This window comes from Pleurodeles waltl, chromosome 7 (assembly GCF_031143425.1).
Source record: "Pleurodeles waltl isolate 20211129_DDA chromosome 7, aPleWal1.hap1.20221129, whole genome shotgun sequence".
NCBI lineage: Eukaryota > Metazoa > Chordata > Amphibia > Caudata > Salamandridae > Pleurodeles > Pleurodeles waltl.
This window is the reverse complement of record NC_090446.1, coordinates 779,487,808-779,505,624: the sequence shown is the minus strand read 5'-3', so window position 1 is coordinate 779,505,624 and position 17,817 is coordinate 779,487,808. Positions and strand designations below refer to the sequence as shown.

The 17,817-nt window shown below is 43.6% G+C and overlaps 1 protein-coding gene across 1 annotated transcript in view; it reads left to right on the top strand.

Annotated features, from left to right (window-relative positions):
* ADAMTS2 (ADAM metallopeptidase with thrombospondin type 1 motif 2) overlaps positions 1-17,817 on the top strand; it is a 1,546,369-nt gene that overhangs the window by 1,435,523 nt on the left and 93,029 nt on the right. The window contains exon 21 of the mRNA XM_069199292.1: positions 17,018-17,107. Coding sequence (XP_069055393.1) covers positions 17,018-17,107 — 90 coding nt within the window. The remainder of the gene's footprint in view (positions 1-17,017; positions 17,108-17,817) is intronic.

Below are 17,817 nucleotides of genomic sequence, written 5' to 3'. Positions count from 1 at the left end.
TGCTTTAGATCATTATTTTAGATCTAGCACTGTCATAAAGAACTTTTTACCACACAAGCTCACACAAAAAAGGAGAAAATTGTGAACACATGAAAAAAATCTAACTCTTATGCATCTGAACATTAGCAAATCATTTGTTGATAAGTCATCACAACAATAACAATATACAAAGTAAAAGACATACAGTACACATATATAAAAGTATCTCAGGCATTTAAATAAATAAATAACTTGTCAAGTGGTCCAGAGAAATTCAAAGCACAGACATGACAGCAATATAAGTTGTTTCACATGTATGCTTAAGAACATTTAATGAAGTCCTGAAATCAACAAGGGGAGGAGAGAAACTATGACCACAGTCCTATTTCTACTAACAACTTCCTGATTCATCAGTCTTTGCCCTTCGGTTTTTAAATGATTTTTTTAACAGGTTTCAGGAGTAGAAATAGCTTGTTCACACTCCTTGGGTCAAATACTGCCAGAGTGTTTCAACCTCAAAATTGGTGGGATATTGTAGATTTTAAGAGGAGGTCATCATTATGGCTTAGCTTCATTTTATATCTGGCCACTAAAGTGAAAGAAAATGAGAACCACTGGTGTGAGTATAATGTTCTGCGAAAATAAGCTATAAATTGATTGTGTCTATTGAACCACTTGTTCATATACACAGAAGGTTGAAGGAGAGCCTTGTTCATTTAAATAGTTAAATGTCAGTATGATTTAAAAAGGGGGAAGTTGTAATCTGAAAAATCAAACGAAGGGAGGTAAAGTGAGTAGCTCAAGGTTAATGTGAACAGTTATGCAAATATTGTATGGTGTGCCACAGTTCTTTATGACAGTGCTAGATCTACAATGATCATCTAAATTGCTAAATTATTGTTAAAGTAATTTGCCTAATGTCACACATGGTTCATGCCCATAGTGTGATTTTAAATAGTATTACATCTGTGGCCATTGGGGGTCTTTTGTGTTATGTATAACTTTCAGGAAGTTGGCATGCTCTTCTATTAGCCATTTGGTGCCTGCAGCATGTCCCTGGTCATGTGAGTGGGAGAGGTTGTCAGTTGGGCTTTGTGTATTCCCCCTAGGCAACCACATACAATGGGAGCTTAGGTGCGACTTGATAGGCCACCGGTGACTTGATGGCCATCCTGGGCAGGAGGGGAGAGAGGAGCTGGACCTAACCTCACTTACACCTGAATGGTTGTGTCCTGTCCCCACACAAAGTGCTACATACCCCCTCTAGCTAGTCTGAAGACAGGGCAGGTAAAGCAGGATATTTGTGCACTTCAAAGGCATGTCTATGACGTCTCCCCCACATAAAAGGCACCACTGGGTATAGGAACTGGACTTCGGGCACTACCACTTCAGTACACTTCTAGACCTGTGGATACCCTGCCAGAAAGAAGGACTGCTGTGCTGCTAAAGGACAGCCACTCTACTGGACAGCATTCTGCTGATCTCCTGCTATGCTATGCTAAGCTGTTGCCTGCTGCCCATCTTACTGGGTAGTGAGGAGGACTAGACCTGCATTTCTCCATCCCAGAACCCAGAGTGACTTCAAGGGCTAGTTGGCTGGCCTCCTGAGCTGAAGTCTCAAGGACATAAAATACTTCCAATTACCCCACTTCGGCACCTGGACTCTGCCTCTGTGAGTCTACCCTGCCAAGTGGTGCCATCCCAGTACTGGATCCTTGGAAGTGGGCCTTAGCTGCTTTTCATTTGAACTGATGCATCCTTTCTGCTGCTACTGCATGTATTTGACCCAGTGCAGAAGACTTGTATCACTGCCGCATCTTGGATTTGAAGCTTTGCCTTCGGAACCGCCACTTATGTCATGCTTCCCTGTAGCAGGGACTTGCATCCCTCATCAATGGCAGCCTCGAGGATGATGCCAAAGCTCTGCATCACCACTTCACTGCTCAATGGAACTGACACATCGCCTCGGCTGAGCAATGCATCCCTGACACCAGCCTTCACATTATAAGCCCCATTGATGAGACCCTCAATGACTACTCAACTGGACCTCGCACCACAGCCTTGCTGAATCTCAGAACCAACTCATCGCATTGGCTGCACACCACATCTTCACTTCAGATCCCTGCAACACAGTGCAACCAGGATTTAAGGTATTTTCTTCAGTGGTCCTAACTGTGTCCCTCTCACCGGCTTGCGCTCCATCGCATTTAGCCTGAACTTTTGACTTTGTCCTGATTCAGTGCGATCAGAAATCCATGGTTTGTGTTTTTTTGCTTATAAGCGATATTCTGTAGTTTATTCTATAAAAGTTCATAACCAATGTTCTATTGATTGAGTTTTTGTCTTTTTGGTCTTGTTTTATTTATTAAATTATTGTCTATTTTTCTAACCTGGTTTGGGATCCTTTTTGTGTGGTGTTTTCACTGTTTTACTGTTTGATGTTTTGCACACATATTTCACACATTGCCTTTAATTTAAGCCTGACTGCTTCATGCCAAGCTACCAGAGAGTGAGCACAGGTTAATTTGGGGTTTGTTTGTGCCTTATCCTGACAGGAATTGTGGTTGCTTCTTGACCAGGGTCCACACCCCATGCAACCAACAAACCAATTTCTCACAACAGGCTTGTGCTCTCTCCCTAAAATGTTGATTGACATACTAAATGTATTTATAAGTCCATTGTAGAGTGGTATACTATTAGACCTGGCATCCTTGGCATCGTTTTCACCTAACCTTTTGCCTTCAGACTGCCTGCTTTGACATATTTAGTTTACTTATATGTCCCTAGTAAAGTGCACTATGTGTGCCTGTAAATTAAATGCTACTGGTGGGTCTGCAACACTGATTGTGCCACCAACTTAAGTAGCACTTTGAACATGTCTCAGATCAGCCATTGCAACCTGTGTGTGCATTTATAAACTTCAATTTCGACCTAGCAAATTAAACCATTTGCTAGGCCCAGGCCTTCATTTTTAACACATATAGGCCACCCCTAGGTTAGGCCTTGGACAACCCAGGGTGCAATTTACGTAAACAAATGGAGTTGTGCTTTTAGGTTTTACATGTCTTGCTAGAGCAAAACTCCTAAATTTGTTTTTCACTACTGCAAGGGCTACCTCTGTCATAGTATAACATTAGAGTTAACTTATTACATTTTATAAGTGTAATTTCCATATGGGAATATGTGACCAGTTCATGATTGGCATCTCTGCGATTACAATTTAGAATCCAACTCATAGTGAAGTTGGATTTTAAATTGCAATTCTGAAACTGCCACTTTTAGAAAGTTGGCATTTTCTTGCCTTAGTCATTGTACCTGTAGCCTGTCTCTGAAACACGTCTGGGTGTAGCTTACAGTTGGGCTTTGTGCATTCCTCATAGAGAGCTGTACACAATGGAGGGCTTAGGTGTGACTGGATGGGCATCACTGGCAGGATGGGAGTGAGGAGCTGGGCCCAGTCCACTTACAGCTGAATAGGCTGTGTCTTGACTCCATACAGAAGGCTGCATACCCATGTAGTTCATCTGGAGCCAGGAAGGCAGGGAATTTGCAGACTTCAAAGGAATGCCTCTAGAAGCTTCCTCCCAGTTGAGAGACACAACTGTGTACAAATACTGGACCTCAGACTCTAACTCCCCAATACACGTCAGGCCTGTGGATACTCTGTCCAGAAGGACTGCTGTGGTGCTAAAAGGATGCCACTCTGCCTGACTGCTGCTCTGAAGGACCTGCTGTCCTGCTGTTTTGACCTGCTGCCCTCTTACCTGGGGAGGAAGATATGGACCTTCAACTTCATCTTAAACCCAGGGCTCCCAGAGAGGGGCCAATTCTGCTGGCCTCCTGATGTGAGCCTCAGGGACATAAAAGGCTCCCTAAAATCTTCACCGACCCCTGGACCCAGCTGCAGCGGGTGCCTGACCCCCAAGTGTCGCCTCGCAGGTCCTAGACCCTTGGTGTGGCTCAAGGATGCTGAAATTAAGCTTTTGAGCTCTCCATGAATGTGATTGGGCCTCTTTGAACTGAGACTACCTTGCTCAGACTCCAAATCTGCTTGAAACTCCATCAGCCTGACTCTTCACACTGCAGAATCGACCACTCACGAGGCGCACCAATGGGAAGCTCCAACAACGCCCACCCACGACACCAGCCAGCTCTTCACTCTTTGCAGACAGTCTCCTGCGACATTCTGCCTGCTCCTCGCGGCCCTCTTCAACGTGAATGAGAATCGTGGCATGAACCTGAGAAGGAAAACTTCAGCTGGACTAACCTGGTGACTGTGTCTGACCAGCTCTCCATTGCGGTCAGCCTGAAAGTGTGACTTTGGTGTTATTTTCACTTAAATCTTTAAAAAATCATATCTCCATTTTTACTGATTGTCTTTTTGTTGTTTTCCTCTACTTTTATTTATTAAATGTTACTCTATTTTTCTATTTTGGTGTGGCATCCTTTTTATATGGTGTTTTACTGTTTTACTGTTTGAACTGTTGCACAAATACTTTACACATTCCTTCCAAGTTAAGCCTGACTTCTTTGTGCCTAGCTACCAGGGTGGTGAGCATAGGTTAATTTGGGGTTGCTTGTGCCTTACTGTGACAGGGATTGTGGTTGCTGCTTGACCAGGTCTCACATCCCAGTCAACCAATCACCCAATTTCTCACATATAACGTATAACATTTACACCGGGCATTTAAATTAATGCTACTTGTGGGCCTGTATTGCTTATTGTGCCACCCACTTAAATAGCCCCTTAGAACATGTCTCAGGCCTGCCATTGCAGTCTGTATGTAGTTTTTAACTTCCATTTTGACCTGGCCAAATAAACATTGTGTCAGGTCCAAATCTTACTTTTTGATACATATAAGTCACTTCTAGGGTAGGCCCTAAATAGCCCTTAGGGCAGGGTGCAATGTATTTAAAAAGTTGGATATGTATTTTTAGTTGTACATGTCCTGGTAGTGAAAAACTCCTAAATATGTTTATTCACTACTGTGAGGTCTACCTCTCCCATAGGATAACATTGAGTTGCCTTATTACATTTAATAAGCGCTAATGTTCAATTGGGAGGAGGTAGGAACATCAAACTTGGCGTTTGAGAAATTATATTGAAAATCGTCTTTGATGGTAAAGTCGGATTTTAAGATACAATTTTGAAAATGCCACTTTTAGATAGTTGGTATTTTCCAGCCCTAACTATTTGGTGCCTAGAGGCTGTTCCTAGGTCACATGACTAGGTGTTTTTCTGCAGTTGGACCTTGCTTATTACTTGCAGACAGCCACACAATAGAGAGACTAGGTGCATCTGGATGAGCCATCAACTGGCAGCATAGTGAGCAGTGAAGGGCATAGTCCCACTTGCACCTGAATAGGCTATAGTGAAGTTGGATTTTAAATTACAATTCAAACAAAGGACTTGGGACCACTGCATTTTTCATGCAGCCAGCTTGAAGCCAGAGCAGGGGAGGCTAGAAACTTCACAGACTTCAAAGGGAATTCTTTAGAATGTTCTCCTACTTCAAAGTTGGCACCAGATATAAATAGTGGACACTCAGACCCAACTCTTCAGTACACCTCTGGACCTGTGGAAGATTCAGACAGACTCCTATTCAGCTCTGCCAGAAAGACTGCTACTCTGTTGCCCTGCTGCCTGAAAGAAAAGACTGGACCTGCATGGACCACCAGAGTGAGTTGAAGGGCTGGTTGGCTGGCACCCTGATCGGAATCCCAGAGACAGAAAAGGCTCCAATACCTTGAACCCAGCACCTGGATTTTGTCTGCTGTGGATTCTACCTCCCAAAGTGATGCCACCCCATTCCTGGACCCTTGGACGTGGGCCAGCGGGTGCTCTGCCAGCTCTGCCAGCCAAGCTGTGGTCTTGTGAAGCAGAACTGATGCAGCACAATGCATTTCCTCGTAGCCACATCAGAACCGCCGCAATGCACCTTTGACACAGGACCCTGCATCTCAGTCTCCTTAGAACTGCCACTGCACAATGCATCCTCGACGCAGGCCTTCGCAGTGCAAGCCCAACTTTGACAGCATTCTCAATACTTACACAGGACCACAAATCTCTGGAGCCACAGCTGCACAACGCATCCTTGACACAGGATTTTGCAATGCTCTGCAACCCAGATTTAAGATGCTCTTTTTCAGCGACCTAGCCTGGTCCCTGTAGTAGCCCATGTGGTCGGCCTGAACTTGTGACTTTCACCTGGTCTTGCACTACTGAATAACTGCAACTGAGCTTTCTGCTTTTAGGCACTAAACTTACCTTAATTTTCTGAAATTGCACATCTTTGGTGTTACTAATTAAATGCCGTTTTGGTCTTAATTAATTAAATTATACTCTATTTTTCTAAATTGGTGAAAGATTTTTCTTGTGTTGTGTTTTCACTTTATTACTGTTTGATGCGCTGCATAAATACTTTACACTGGAACTGTGGAAGACTCCAGAAGGGCTGTTTTGTTCCCCAAGGTACTGCCCTGCTAGAGGCTTGCCTGGACCCATAAATGGTGGTCCTGCTGCTTGAGGCATGCCTTGCGGAAGAACTGAACCATCTCATTATTTCCAGAGAGAGCTGAGTGACTCCAGGGGTCACCTGGCTACCTCCTGTTCTGAGATACATAGACACAACACGCTCCAGAGACCTCCCTGTAACTGCCCAGCTGACCTGATGTAGTGGACATGCAACTGGGCCCGCCTTACTCCTGTTAGTCTTTGGTGGAGTGGGTTCCTGATCTCCGAAGATCTGGCCTCTTGATTGGCTTCAGAGAGAACTCCTCCGGGCTTAACTGAAGGTTCCATCAAATCCAGTGCACAGCAACACAAAGCCCCTCAAAGCTTCACAGCTGAAAGCTTCTTCCGAACCAATGCAAAGCCTTGCCGCACAGCTGAAAGCTTCATCTGAACCAATGCGCAGTGATGCAAAGGTCTGCAAAGCCTCAAAGTAAAACAGACGCCAAGTGACACAAAGACCCACGAAGCCTCGCCATGCAGATGCTAGCTGCATCAGAACCATTGTCAAGCAATGCAAAGCCCAGCAAAGCCTTACCACATAGTCTCATCAGAGCCAATACTGGATGACATAAAGCCTTGCAAAGCAACGCCATGCAGACTTCACACCTAGGACCTAAGGTACAACTCGTACGGGCCACATTTGGTCATGTGCACGGCCTGTGCTCCATTGTGGTTGGCCTGAGCTTTGACTGTGTCCTGGCCCGGTATGAACAGATATCCTCAATGGCACTTTGTGCTTGTAGCCACAATTTTTATTTCAATCTTAAAAACTGCAAATCACTGGTTATACTGTTTAATTTTGGTCTCAAATAATTAATTAACCTTTTTGGTGCAGGCGTCGGCCACTAGCGGACGCCAGCACTACCTCACTGGTGCGGGTCATGACCAGTGGCAGACACCAGGGAGGGGGTTAAAAAATCTTTTGATGCGTCGCACTGGAGGCCTTTTTTTAATTATAAAAACCCAGGGAGACACGGAAGATCTTCTGTGTCTCCCCCAACACCTCACCCACCCCTTTGTGACATCACAATCTGTTTTCCCCACCAGAGCAGGAAGCGGAGGTAAAGCTCGTTTGAAAGGGGCGATTCTCCCCTTTAAAACAAGGTCTTCCTGAACCAGTTTCCTGTGTTCGAGGGCCAGGAAACCCCACTAGACACCAGGGATTTCACTGGGGTGGGGGGTCAGCCCCGCGGAAAATAGCCCACCCCCCTTCCCCAGGGGGCATTTTCTTTAAAAAAAGGTAGGTTTATACTGGGTAGGCGCAATTGTGCCTGATTGCACCCCCTCCCAGGGGTTTAAAAATGTTTTTTTTTTTAAATTACATTGAAATTGACAGGGGGTCGCCCGTGAGCAGGGCGACCCCCTGTGGGGGCAATAATTTTTTATAATTGTTGTATGGTTTTCCTGGGGCCACTATGGCCCCCATGGAAACAATACAGCTCTTAAAAAATATATGGATCTATTTATATATAAATCTATATAAAGACAAATCTATGCAGATATATATATAGATATGGGTATACAGTATATATATGGGTATATATATATATATATATATATATATATATAGATCTCTCTCTCTCTCTCTCTCTATATATATATATATATATATATATAGAGCAATCACTTTTGTCAACGCGTGTGTGGTTTCCCTGGGGTCTGCGATCAGCACCCAGGAAAACCACACCCACATATAAAAGTGAAAAGTGATCTCTATACACACACACACACACACATATATATATATATATATATATATATATATATATATATATATATATATATATATATACAGACCAAGGATTAGCAGCGCACTCCATCAAGGGTATGAGTGAACCTTGTTTTATTGTAAGACTGGAACAAAGAAAAACGCGTTTCGACCAGACGGTCTTTTTCGAGTTCAAACATCCTGTTACTGTTGCCAATCCTATTTATAGTGACACTCTTATTACTAAAACAGTGCATTCTGGGAAATGTGGTTCAATAGTGAATACAACCAAATAGAACATTATTAATGAGTCTAAACAATTTAATTTCAACTGAAAATTGGAGAGGAGTTATCATAAAATTAAGTCAAACACAGTCTTCGGTGAGTCCAATTCCAAAAATTATATTGAAACAAAATATTTTTGTTCACTTCATATACCCTAACTGACTTCCCTGTGGAATTTGTAATTCTCACAACTCTTCAATTCATGTCATTGCAAAATTTAGGCAAAAAATATCTAAACAAAAATTACATCACTTGTATATGAGTGCAAATAATGATCATAATAATTCTATTATGGACATTTAAATCAAACTCATCCAAACGGTCTCTTTTTATATATCATGTATCATAGGACCCAGCAGTTTCCAACATAATTAATTTCCAACATAATTAATAAATGTCTATAGCACATTCCCGCAAAAGTGGTCAGAAAAATTACTTTGCTTATCATATTAATTTTAATTCAGCATCACAAAAATAAATATCTGAAATGAATAGGAGTACTAAACCTACAAGTGAACATAAAGTTCCTCATCATTATTCATCCCAAAAGGGACCCTCGTTTTCATCTGTATAATAAATATAGATTCTAGTCGCCTTAATTTTTTGACTTTGTTCCAGTCTTACAGTAAAACAAGGTTCACTCTCATACCCTTGATGGAGTGCGCTGCTAATCCTTGGTCTGCATATTTCCTTTATGGGCTCGGCTCGCCCAGAGCGGCTGCACCGGTATTTGAGCACGCCGCCCTTTTGATATATATATATATATATATATATATATATATATATATATATATTTCGCCACCAGTTCTTTTGCAGTTGCAGTTTGTGTCTTCAATGCAATGCACATACTTCAACTGACTCATTTCAACTGTAGCTTTTAGGCAGCAATAAAAAAGTCAAGTAAGTCTTGTGATTATGTTTCTGCTAAAAAAGGATCTGATTTTTGTCTAGTGGCACTTTTGATGCCATAAAGTAGCGCAGAAGGTTTCTATGCCTACTGCAGAGATCAAATCTGTATTTTATGTAAATAGCTGAGTAGATTAGTAAAGCCAGCCATTACCTGTGCTATAATACAAATTAAATGTATGTGTGAGGGGGGCAATGGAGAGATGAAGGACACCTTTGCTGGGTGGTAGTGAGGCAATCAGAGGAGGAGGTAATGGGAGCACCAATAATGATTGTTGGACTGGTCGCTACAGGTGCTAAAGACTGTGACGATTGGTATGTGACAAGGTGAAGTAATAGTGTGTCTTTTTGTGAGTGTCTTGAGAGATCGAGCTGATTGAGAGAAGAAGCAAAGGTAAGGTGACTTCCATTGTTGCACGTATCACACACACACCCATCAGCAATTTTGTGACAGTCTAGGTAGGCTAGTGGTTTTGAGAGCAACAGTTTCGCCAGTAGCAGAGATGGCTTCTTGTTGGATGACTGCTGCTCAAGCCCCCACTCGGGTTATAGAGGACAGCTCTGACGTAGGACCAGAGACTGAGACAGCAGATACTGAGACAGCATCTGAGAGATAGGACAATGGCCAGACTCTGGGAGTGATTGTTCAGCCAGAGGAGTCCCATTCGATAACTCCTCTTCGCAAGCACAGTCTGTGCAGCGGGACAATAGCGGGTTAGCCCAACCCAGAGAGCAGGTGCATGCAGCGGCAAGCACAGAGAGAGTGCTGTCTTGGGAGCTCCCCAATTTGGTTCAGCCCCAAACTCCACCGCCCAAATAGTATTGTGGAGACATCAAAATTATCTATCACAAAACAACCTGGTTTTGTAAGGCAGGCACCTGCGTTTTTGGTCCTGGGCTTGGCGGCCATGTAGGGAAACCTACCAAACCAAGACATTTCTGGAAACTAGACATCCAGGGGAGTCCACAGAGGTGTGACTTGTGTGGATTCCCCAAAGTTTTCTTACCCCGAATACCTTGCAAATGTAAAATGTTGAATAAAAACTCAATTTTTTCTTGCATTTCTGTCACACAAACTACAGGAATATGCTGGAATCCACAAAATTCCTACCACCCAGTGTTTCCCCACCTGTCCTGATAAAAACACTACCCTGCTTGAGTGCCTGTACCTTAGTGCTTGCGTCAGGAATGGATCACCCCAGGGTCAACAGTTGCCCTAATGTAAGGACCAACATTGACTGTTGTGTGATCTATTCCTGGCACAGGCACTAGGCCTACCCACACAAGTGAGGTACCATTTTTATTGGGTGACTTGGGGGAATGCTGGGTGAAAGGAAATTTGAGGCTCCTCTCAGATTCCAGAACTTTCCATCACTGAAATCTGAGGAAAAAATATTTTTTTGCCAGATTTTGAGGTTTGCAAATGATTCTGGGTAACAGAAGCTGGGGAGAGTCCCGCGAGTCATCCCATTCCGAATTCCCCTAGATGTTTAGTGTTAGAAAGGAGGTATTTGGTTGGCAGTCAGGTTACCCCCTGTCCAAGTAAGGACCCCCATTCTAGCCAGGGTAAGTCACACACAATCCAAACTATCCTGTGCCCACCCTCTGGTAGCTTGGCACTGAGCAGTCAGGCATAACTTAGAAGGCAATGTGTATAAAGTATTTGTGCAATAAATCATGCAATAACACAGTAGAACACCACAAAAATACACCACACAGAGTTAAGACAAATATATAATATTTATCTGGTAAGATGCAGGTCAAAACGATCAAGATTCAATAAGTATACGTTGAAATATCACTGTAAAAATGATATAAAGTGTCTTTAGTCTTTAAAAAACAACAAGTGTCTCTTGCAAGCACAAAGTACCTAGTTTGCATTCAAATTCTCTGCAAGGGTCCGCAGAGGAGGAGATGCGTGGAAAACAGAGAGGTCTGCTTTGATTTTTTCTGGCTCACACAGACAATGTGGTGGTGAGTTTTCATGCAGGGCAGGCTCTGCATCGATTTCCAGCACGTAGACTGGGATCCTATTCAGGTTGCGGGGTTTTCGGATGCCCCGGGGGATATGCGTTGAAATCCTGGGTGTGCAGGACGAAGTCACAGGGGTTGTGTTGATCCGGTGGGCGTTGCATGGAAATTTCTGCCGCACGGCAGGCGCTGCGTTGATTCTTCTCAGGAAGTCGGGCTGCGTTGCTCCGGTTCTGCTTTGCGTCGATCCGGTGGACTGTGCGTCTAATTTTTAGTCGCAACGCTGGCGCTGCATTGGTCTCCTCGTCAGGAAGTCGGGCTGCGTCATTCTGGTTTGGCGTGCGCTGATTTTCTCACAACAAGGCAGGCTGTGCATCATTTCTTGCAGGCTGTGCGTCGATGTTTGCCGCACAAGGAGTTCTTTTGCAGAGATGAAGTCTTTTTGGTCCTGAAACTTCAGGGAACAGGAGGCAAGCTCTATCGAAGCCCATGGAGAGCACTTCTCAGCAGAGCCAGAGAACAGCAAGGCAGCAGGGCAACAGCAGGGCGGCAGTCCTTTGCAGAGAAGCAGACAGGTGAGTCCTTTGGGTAGCCAGGCAGATCCTCTTGGCAGATTGCAGGTTCCGGTTCAGGGTTTCTTCTCCAGTGGCATCTTGTCCAGAAGTGTCTGAGTTGGTAGGGTCAGAGACCCTGCTTGAAAACCCAAATGTACCTTTGAAGTGGGGGAGACTTCAAAGAGTGGTTTAGAAGTGCACAATGTCCCCTTTCAGTTCCCTCCTGTCTGCCAGGGTCCCAGTAGGGGGTGTGGCAGTCCTTTGTGTGAGGGCAGGCTACTGTCATTTGACATGTGTCAGGCCCTCAACCCACCCAGCCTAGGAAGAGACATTCAATATGCAGAAGTATGCAAGTGTGACTGAGCATCCTGTGTTTGCGGTTGTCTGAGTAAATGCACAAGGGAGCTGTCAACTAAACCTAGCCAGACGTGGATTGTAAGGCACAGAAGGATTTAAGTGCAGTGCTCACTTTCTAAAAGTGGCATTTCTTAAACAGTAATATTAAATCCAACTTCATCAGTCAGCAGGATTTTGTATTACCATTCTGGCCATGCTAAATATGACCTTGTTACTCCTTTCAGATCAGAATGTACCACTCAAACAGTATATGAGGGTAGCCCTAATGTTAGCCTATTAAAGGAGGAGGCCTCCCAGCAGCGTAAAACAAATTTAGGAGTTCTACACTACCAGGACATATAAATTACACAGGTATATGTCATGCCTTTTACCTACATACCTGCCCTATGACTTAGCTAGGGCCTACCTTAGGGGTGACTTATATGTGGAAAAATGGGAGTTTAAGGCTTGGCAAGTACTTTTAAATGCTAAGTCGAAAGTGGCAGTGAAACTGCACACACAGGCCTTGCAATGACAGACCTGAGGCATGGTTAGAGGGCCACTTAGGTGGGTGGCACAATCAGTGCTGGAGGCCCACAAGTACCATTTAATCTACAGCCCCTGGGCATATGTAGTGCACTTTACTGGGGACTTACAAGTAGATTAAATAAGCCAATTGGGTATAAACCAATGTCACCATGTTTTAAGAGAGAGAGCATATGCACTTTAGCACTGGTTAGCAGTGGTAATGTGAGCAGAGTCCTAAAACCAGCAAAAACAGTGTCCAGATAGTGGAGGGAGGTAGGCTAAATGTTAGTGGTGACCACCCTAAGGCTGTCAGGTCTAACATCTAGTTTTAAAAAATGTATAGGTTTGCTAGGTTTCCCTAGGTGACGGCTGAGCTAGAGGCCAAAATCCACAGCTGGTCACTTTGCAAAAAACATGTCAATTTTCATTGGAAAAATGTGATGTGTCCACGTTGTGTTTTGGGGCATTTCCTATCATGGGCACTAGGCTTACCCACACAAGTGAGGTACCATTTTTATCAGGAGACTTGGGGGGAATGCTGGGTAGAAGGACGTTTGCGGTTCCTCTCAGATTCCTGAACTTTGTAGCTCTGAAATCTGAGGGAAAAGTGTTTTTTTTCCAAATTTTAGTTTTGTAAAGGATTCTGGGTAACAGAACCTGGTGAAAGCCCCACAAGTCACCCTATCCTGGATTCCCCTAGGTGTCTAGTTTTTAAACATGCACAGGTTTGGTAGGTTTCCCTAGGTGCCGGCTGAGCTAGAGGCCAAAATCCACAGCTAGGCACTTTCCAAAAAACACATCAGATTTCAATGTAAAAATGTGATGTGTCCATGTTGCGTTTCCTGTCGTGGGCATTAGGCCTACCCGGACAAGTGAGGTACCATTTTTATCGGGAGACTTGGGGGAACACAGAATAGCAGAACAAGTGTTTTTGCCCTTTGTCTTTCTCTACATTTTTTCCTTTGAAATGTAAGACAATGTGTAAAAAAGATGTCTATTTGATAAATGCCCTTTAATTCACATGCTAGTATGGGGACCAAGGATTTCAGAGATGTGCAAATAACCACTGCTTCTCAACACCTTATCTTGTGCCCATTTTGGAAATACAAAGGTTTCCTTGATACCTATTTTTCACTCTTTATATTTTACCAAATAAATTGCTGTACACCCGGTATAAAATGAAAACCCAAGGTGCAGTTCCTTTATTGGCTCTGGGTATCTAGGGTTCTTGATGAACCTACAAGCCCTATAAATCCCCGCAACCAGAAGAGACCAGCAGACGTAACGGTATATTACTTTTGAAAATATGACATTACAGGAAAAAGTTACAGAGTAAATTGTGGAGAAAAATGGCTGTTTCTTTCACCTCAATTTCATTATTATTTTATTTCAGCTGTTATTTTCTGTGGGAAATCCTTGTAGGATCTACAAAAATGACCCCTTGCTGAATTCAGAATTTTGTCTATGTTTCAAAAATGTTTAGCTGTCTGGGATCCAGCATTGGTTTCACATCCATTTCTGTAACTAACTGGAAGGAGTCTAAAAGCACAAAAAATAGTAAAAATGGTGAATATCCCAGTAAAATGCCACAATTGAGTTGAAAAATGTGGTTTTTCTATTCAAGTCTACCTGTTTCCGAATGCTGGGAAGATGGGGATTTTAGCTCTGTAAACCCTTTGTGGATGCCATTTTCAGGGAAAAAAACACATGCTTTCTTCTGCAGCTCTTTTTTCCCATTTTTCTGAAAAATTTGTAGCTGTATTTTGGCTAATTTCTTGGTCTCCTCCGGGTGACCCCGCAAACTATGGGCACCTTTAGAATCCCTAAGATGTTGGAAAAAAAGGACACAAATTTGGCATGGATAGCTTATGTGGACAAAAAGTAATGAAGGCCTAAGTGTGAACTACCCCAAATAGCTAAATAAAACGCTCAGCTGTTGGGGGGGGGGGATGGCCCATCAGCTAAGGGGTTAAATTTTGCTCTATTCTTCTTAATTGTTGTGGGATTTCTTGTGTTGTATTTTCACGTTGTTACTGTTTGAGTGTTACATAAATACTTAACACATTGCTGCTAAGTTAAGCTTATACAGCGTTTGTACATATCTACCAGAGGGTTAAGCACAGCTTAATTTAGTGACTTTTGTGGTTTACCCAGACAAGGATTGTATTTGTTGCTTGAGAAGGGTCTTCACCCCTCAATCAAAAACCCAGTTTTCGACATGGTGTAACACATGAACAGTTGATCTAAAATGTATCAAGGTAACTCCAGGTATTAGAGTGTTATACAAAATACAAACAAATTCTGAGAATAACAATACATGTCAGACCAGAGGAATCAAAAATAAATTTTGTAAGGTTGACATAACCTCCTCATGAAACCAGCCTACAAAAATGGTTTAAGAGAGGTGAAGAATCACAGTCAGCATGTTTGGCCAATTGCAGTTGGTGCCTTCTAGGCCTTGATGGGGATGCTTTGTGTCAAGAAACATAATTTAAGGATACAAATTCATTGAACAGCATTAGCTGCATTAGTATAAGCAGCACCCATGGAGTGGCAAGTTTACTGTGCAGCAGAAATAGCTTGTTAAAGGAATGTGGCTGGAGCCTTTCGAGGTCATTTTTGAAGGCCTGGGGCTTTTGCTGGTGCCTCTGTCACTTTCTCCTGCTCACCAAAGTTAAATGTAGCAGGCACAGCGGGTGCTTCAGGAATGAGAGAGACAAAGAAAGATACGAGCTGGATTATAGAGAGAAAAGTGACAAGGAGCAAGGAGCAAGGCACAGAATTGATGGCTGGAAAGAGAGAGAGGGAGATAGAAAGGAGCAGGAAGGTTTGAATATTTTTTGCCCAAGCTGTCTATAGATCCCAGTCAAGCTCTAGCTCTCACAGCATAATACTGTGCATGTAGGGTGCTCTCACCTCAAAAAATAAAGTGCTTCAACTGAAAAGGTGTGAAGTGCATACATTATTGCAGTCTGCACCTATGAAGAAATGCAGTGCATCTGCCACTCCTTACAATTTGAATAGTGTTGAAGCTCATGTGGGCAACATTTCGCCATCTTGGTATTGGCAGGTGCAGTGCTACCTCAAAATTCAGGATCCAGGGTAATGCTTGCCTACTCAGGTGTGCATTGATATTTAATCTGTTGCAACATCGTATTGGACAACTGATAAAGCAGCCAATTTTGTATTTCATCAATACTAGCAGACCAAATAAAATAAAAATAAAGTCCATTTGAAAATTGACAATTAGCAATATATAGTTTGTGTATCATATTGGGAAAACGAGAATATTACATAGGTGAGGGTAAATACTGCATGTTATATGCTTGTGGGATAGCTCTGTGAGTTGAATGTCCGCCCTGGACAAATGGTGCTCTGAAGGTCACAAGACTTAGGGGGTCATTTCAACCCTGGCGGTACAGGACCGCCAGGGCTGAAATGACGGAAGCACCGCCAACAGGCTGGCGGTGCTTCCAAGGTCATTACGACCGCGGCGGAAGCGCTGCGGTCGCACCGCTGGGGCCGGCGGTTTCCCGCCACAATGGCCCCGGCGGTAGTAATCCGCCAGGGCAGCGCTGATAGCAGAGCTGCCCAGGGGATTACGAGTCCCCCTACCACCAGCCTTTTCCTGGCGGTTTGAACCGCCAGAAAAAAGCTAGCGGTACGGGGAGTCGCGGGGCCCCTGAGGGCCCCTGCACTGCCCATGCCACTGGCATGGGCAATGCAGGGGCCCCCTGACAGGGCCCAATGCGGGTTTTCACTGTCTGCTTAGCAGACAGTGAAAAGCGCAACGGGTGCAACTGCACCCGTCGCACTGCCGCAACACCGCCGGCTCCATTTGGAGCCGGCTCCCATGTTGCGGCCCACATCCCCGCCGGCCCAGCGGGGATGTAATAATGGGCACCGCAGGAGTGTGGCCGCATTGGCGGCCGCACTGCGGTTACAACTTGCCGATGTTGTAATGAGGGCCTTAATCTAGTCAGGCTCAGCTGTGGGTCGGTAAATTAGTAAATAAGTGGATACCTTGTTTAATGGTATTATATATTATTTCCAAGGCTTAGAAATGGCAGAAGTATGCCATGGAGAACTATAGTTTAAAAAGTGAATGTATTATTATCTTACTTTAAATGTAAATGTAGCTTTAAAAAGAGATTTCCGCAGTCAATGTTATGAAAATATTAAAATGGTGGATTTAGACTTAGTGTTGCTTTTTTAACAATATATTTTCTTTTTCAGAAAACGCGTCTGATCCCTCAAAGAAGAAGTACATAGTACAATGGCTTTCAAGACCGGATCCGTCATATCCCGTCAAGATGATATCTTCAAGTAAAAGACCAATTTATAACTCTGCTTTTGTCCTTAAGTGCATGCCCCGCCGGCTATGGACTTTGCCGTTTGCTCTCTTTCTCTCCCTCTATGGAACCTTTCCCTGACTGCTCACGTCACACTTTGGGCTGAATCTTTTTCCCCACTGGGCCGCAGTGCTTAGTATTTCTCTTCTCTGGAGCTTCTGTGGCACCGGAAGCAGGGGTCTTGGAGGACGGATGCGGAAGTCTGAACTCCACAACATGTTGCAGGCCTTTGCAGAAGAGGTACTGTCAGCTTACCTGCAGCTGGGGTGATGGCGACAAAAGGCTCTCGCTGGATCATGAAGTTCAGTTTGAAAGAGAATTTATTGTGCATGTGATCACATCACAATAATGACATGTTGCAGCGCTAACATTCCCCTTTGCAAACCAACCTGAAAGCTGCTTGCACTTCTTTTCTAATTAGTAATTCATCTGAATGAAAGAACGCCTTCTCTGCTCCTTTTTCCCACCCTTGTCTCTTTCAATCCTTTTTTATTCCCTTAAGCACCTGCATATTTTCTTATTGGGAATGTTAATTTCCAGTTATGCTGGCTCTACTGTTACTGCTGTGCCATGATGTTTCAAGAAAGTTCCTAATTTCTGTTTATATTTTTAATACTGTATTTCTATGTCACTTCACATTCTATAATATTTCACTTTTTTTATACAAGTTGGCCAAGGCCAAAC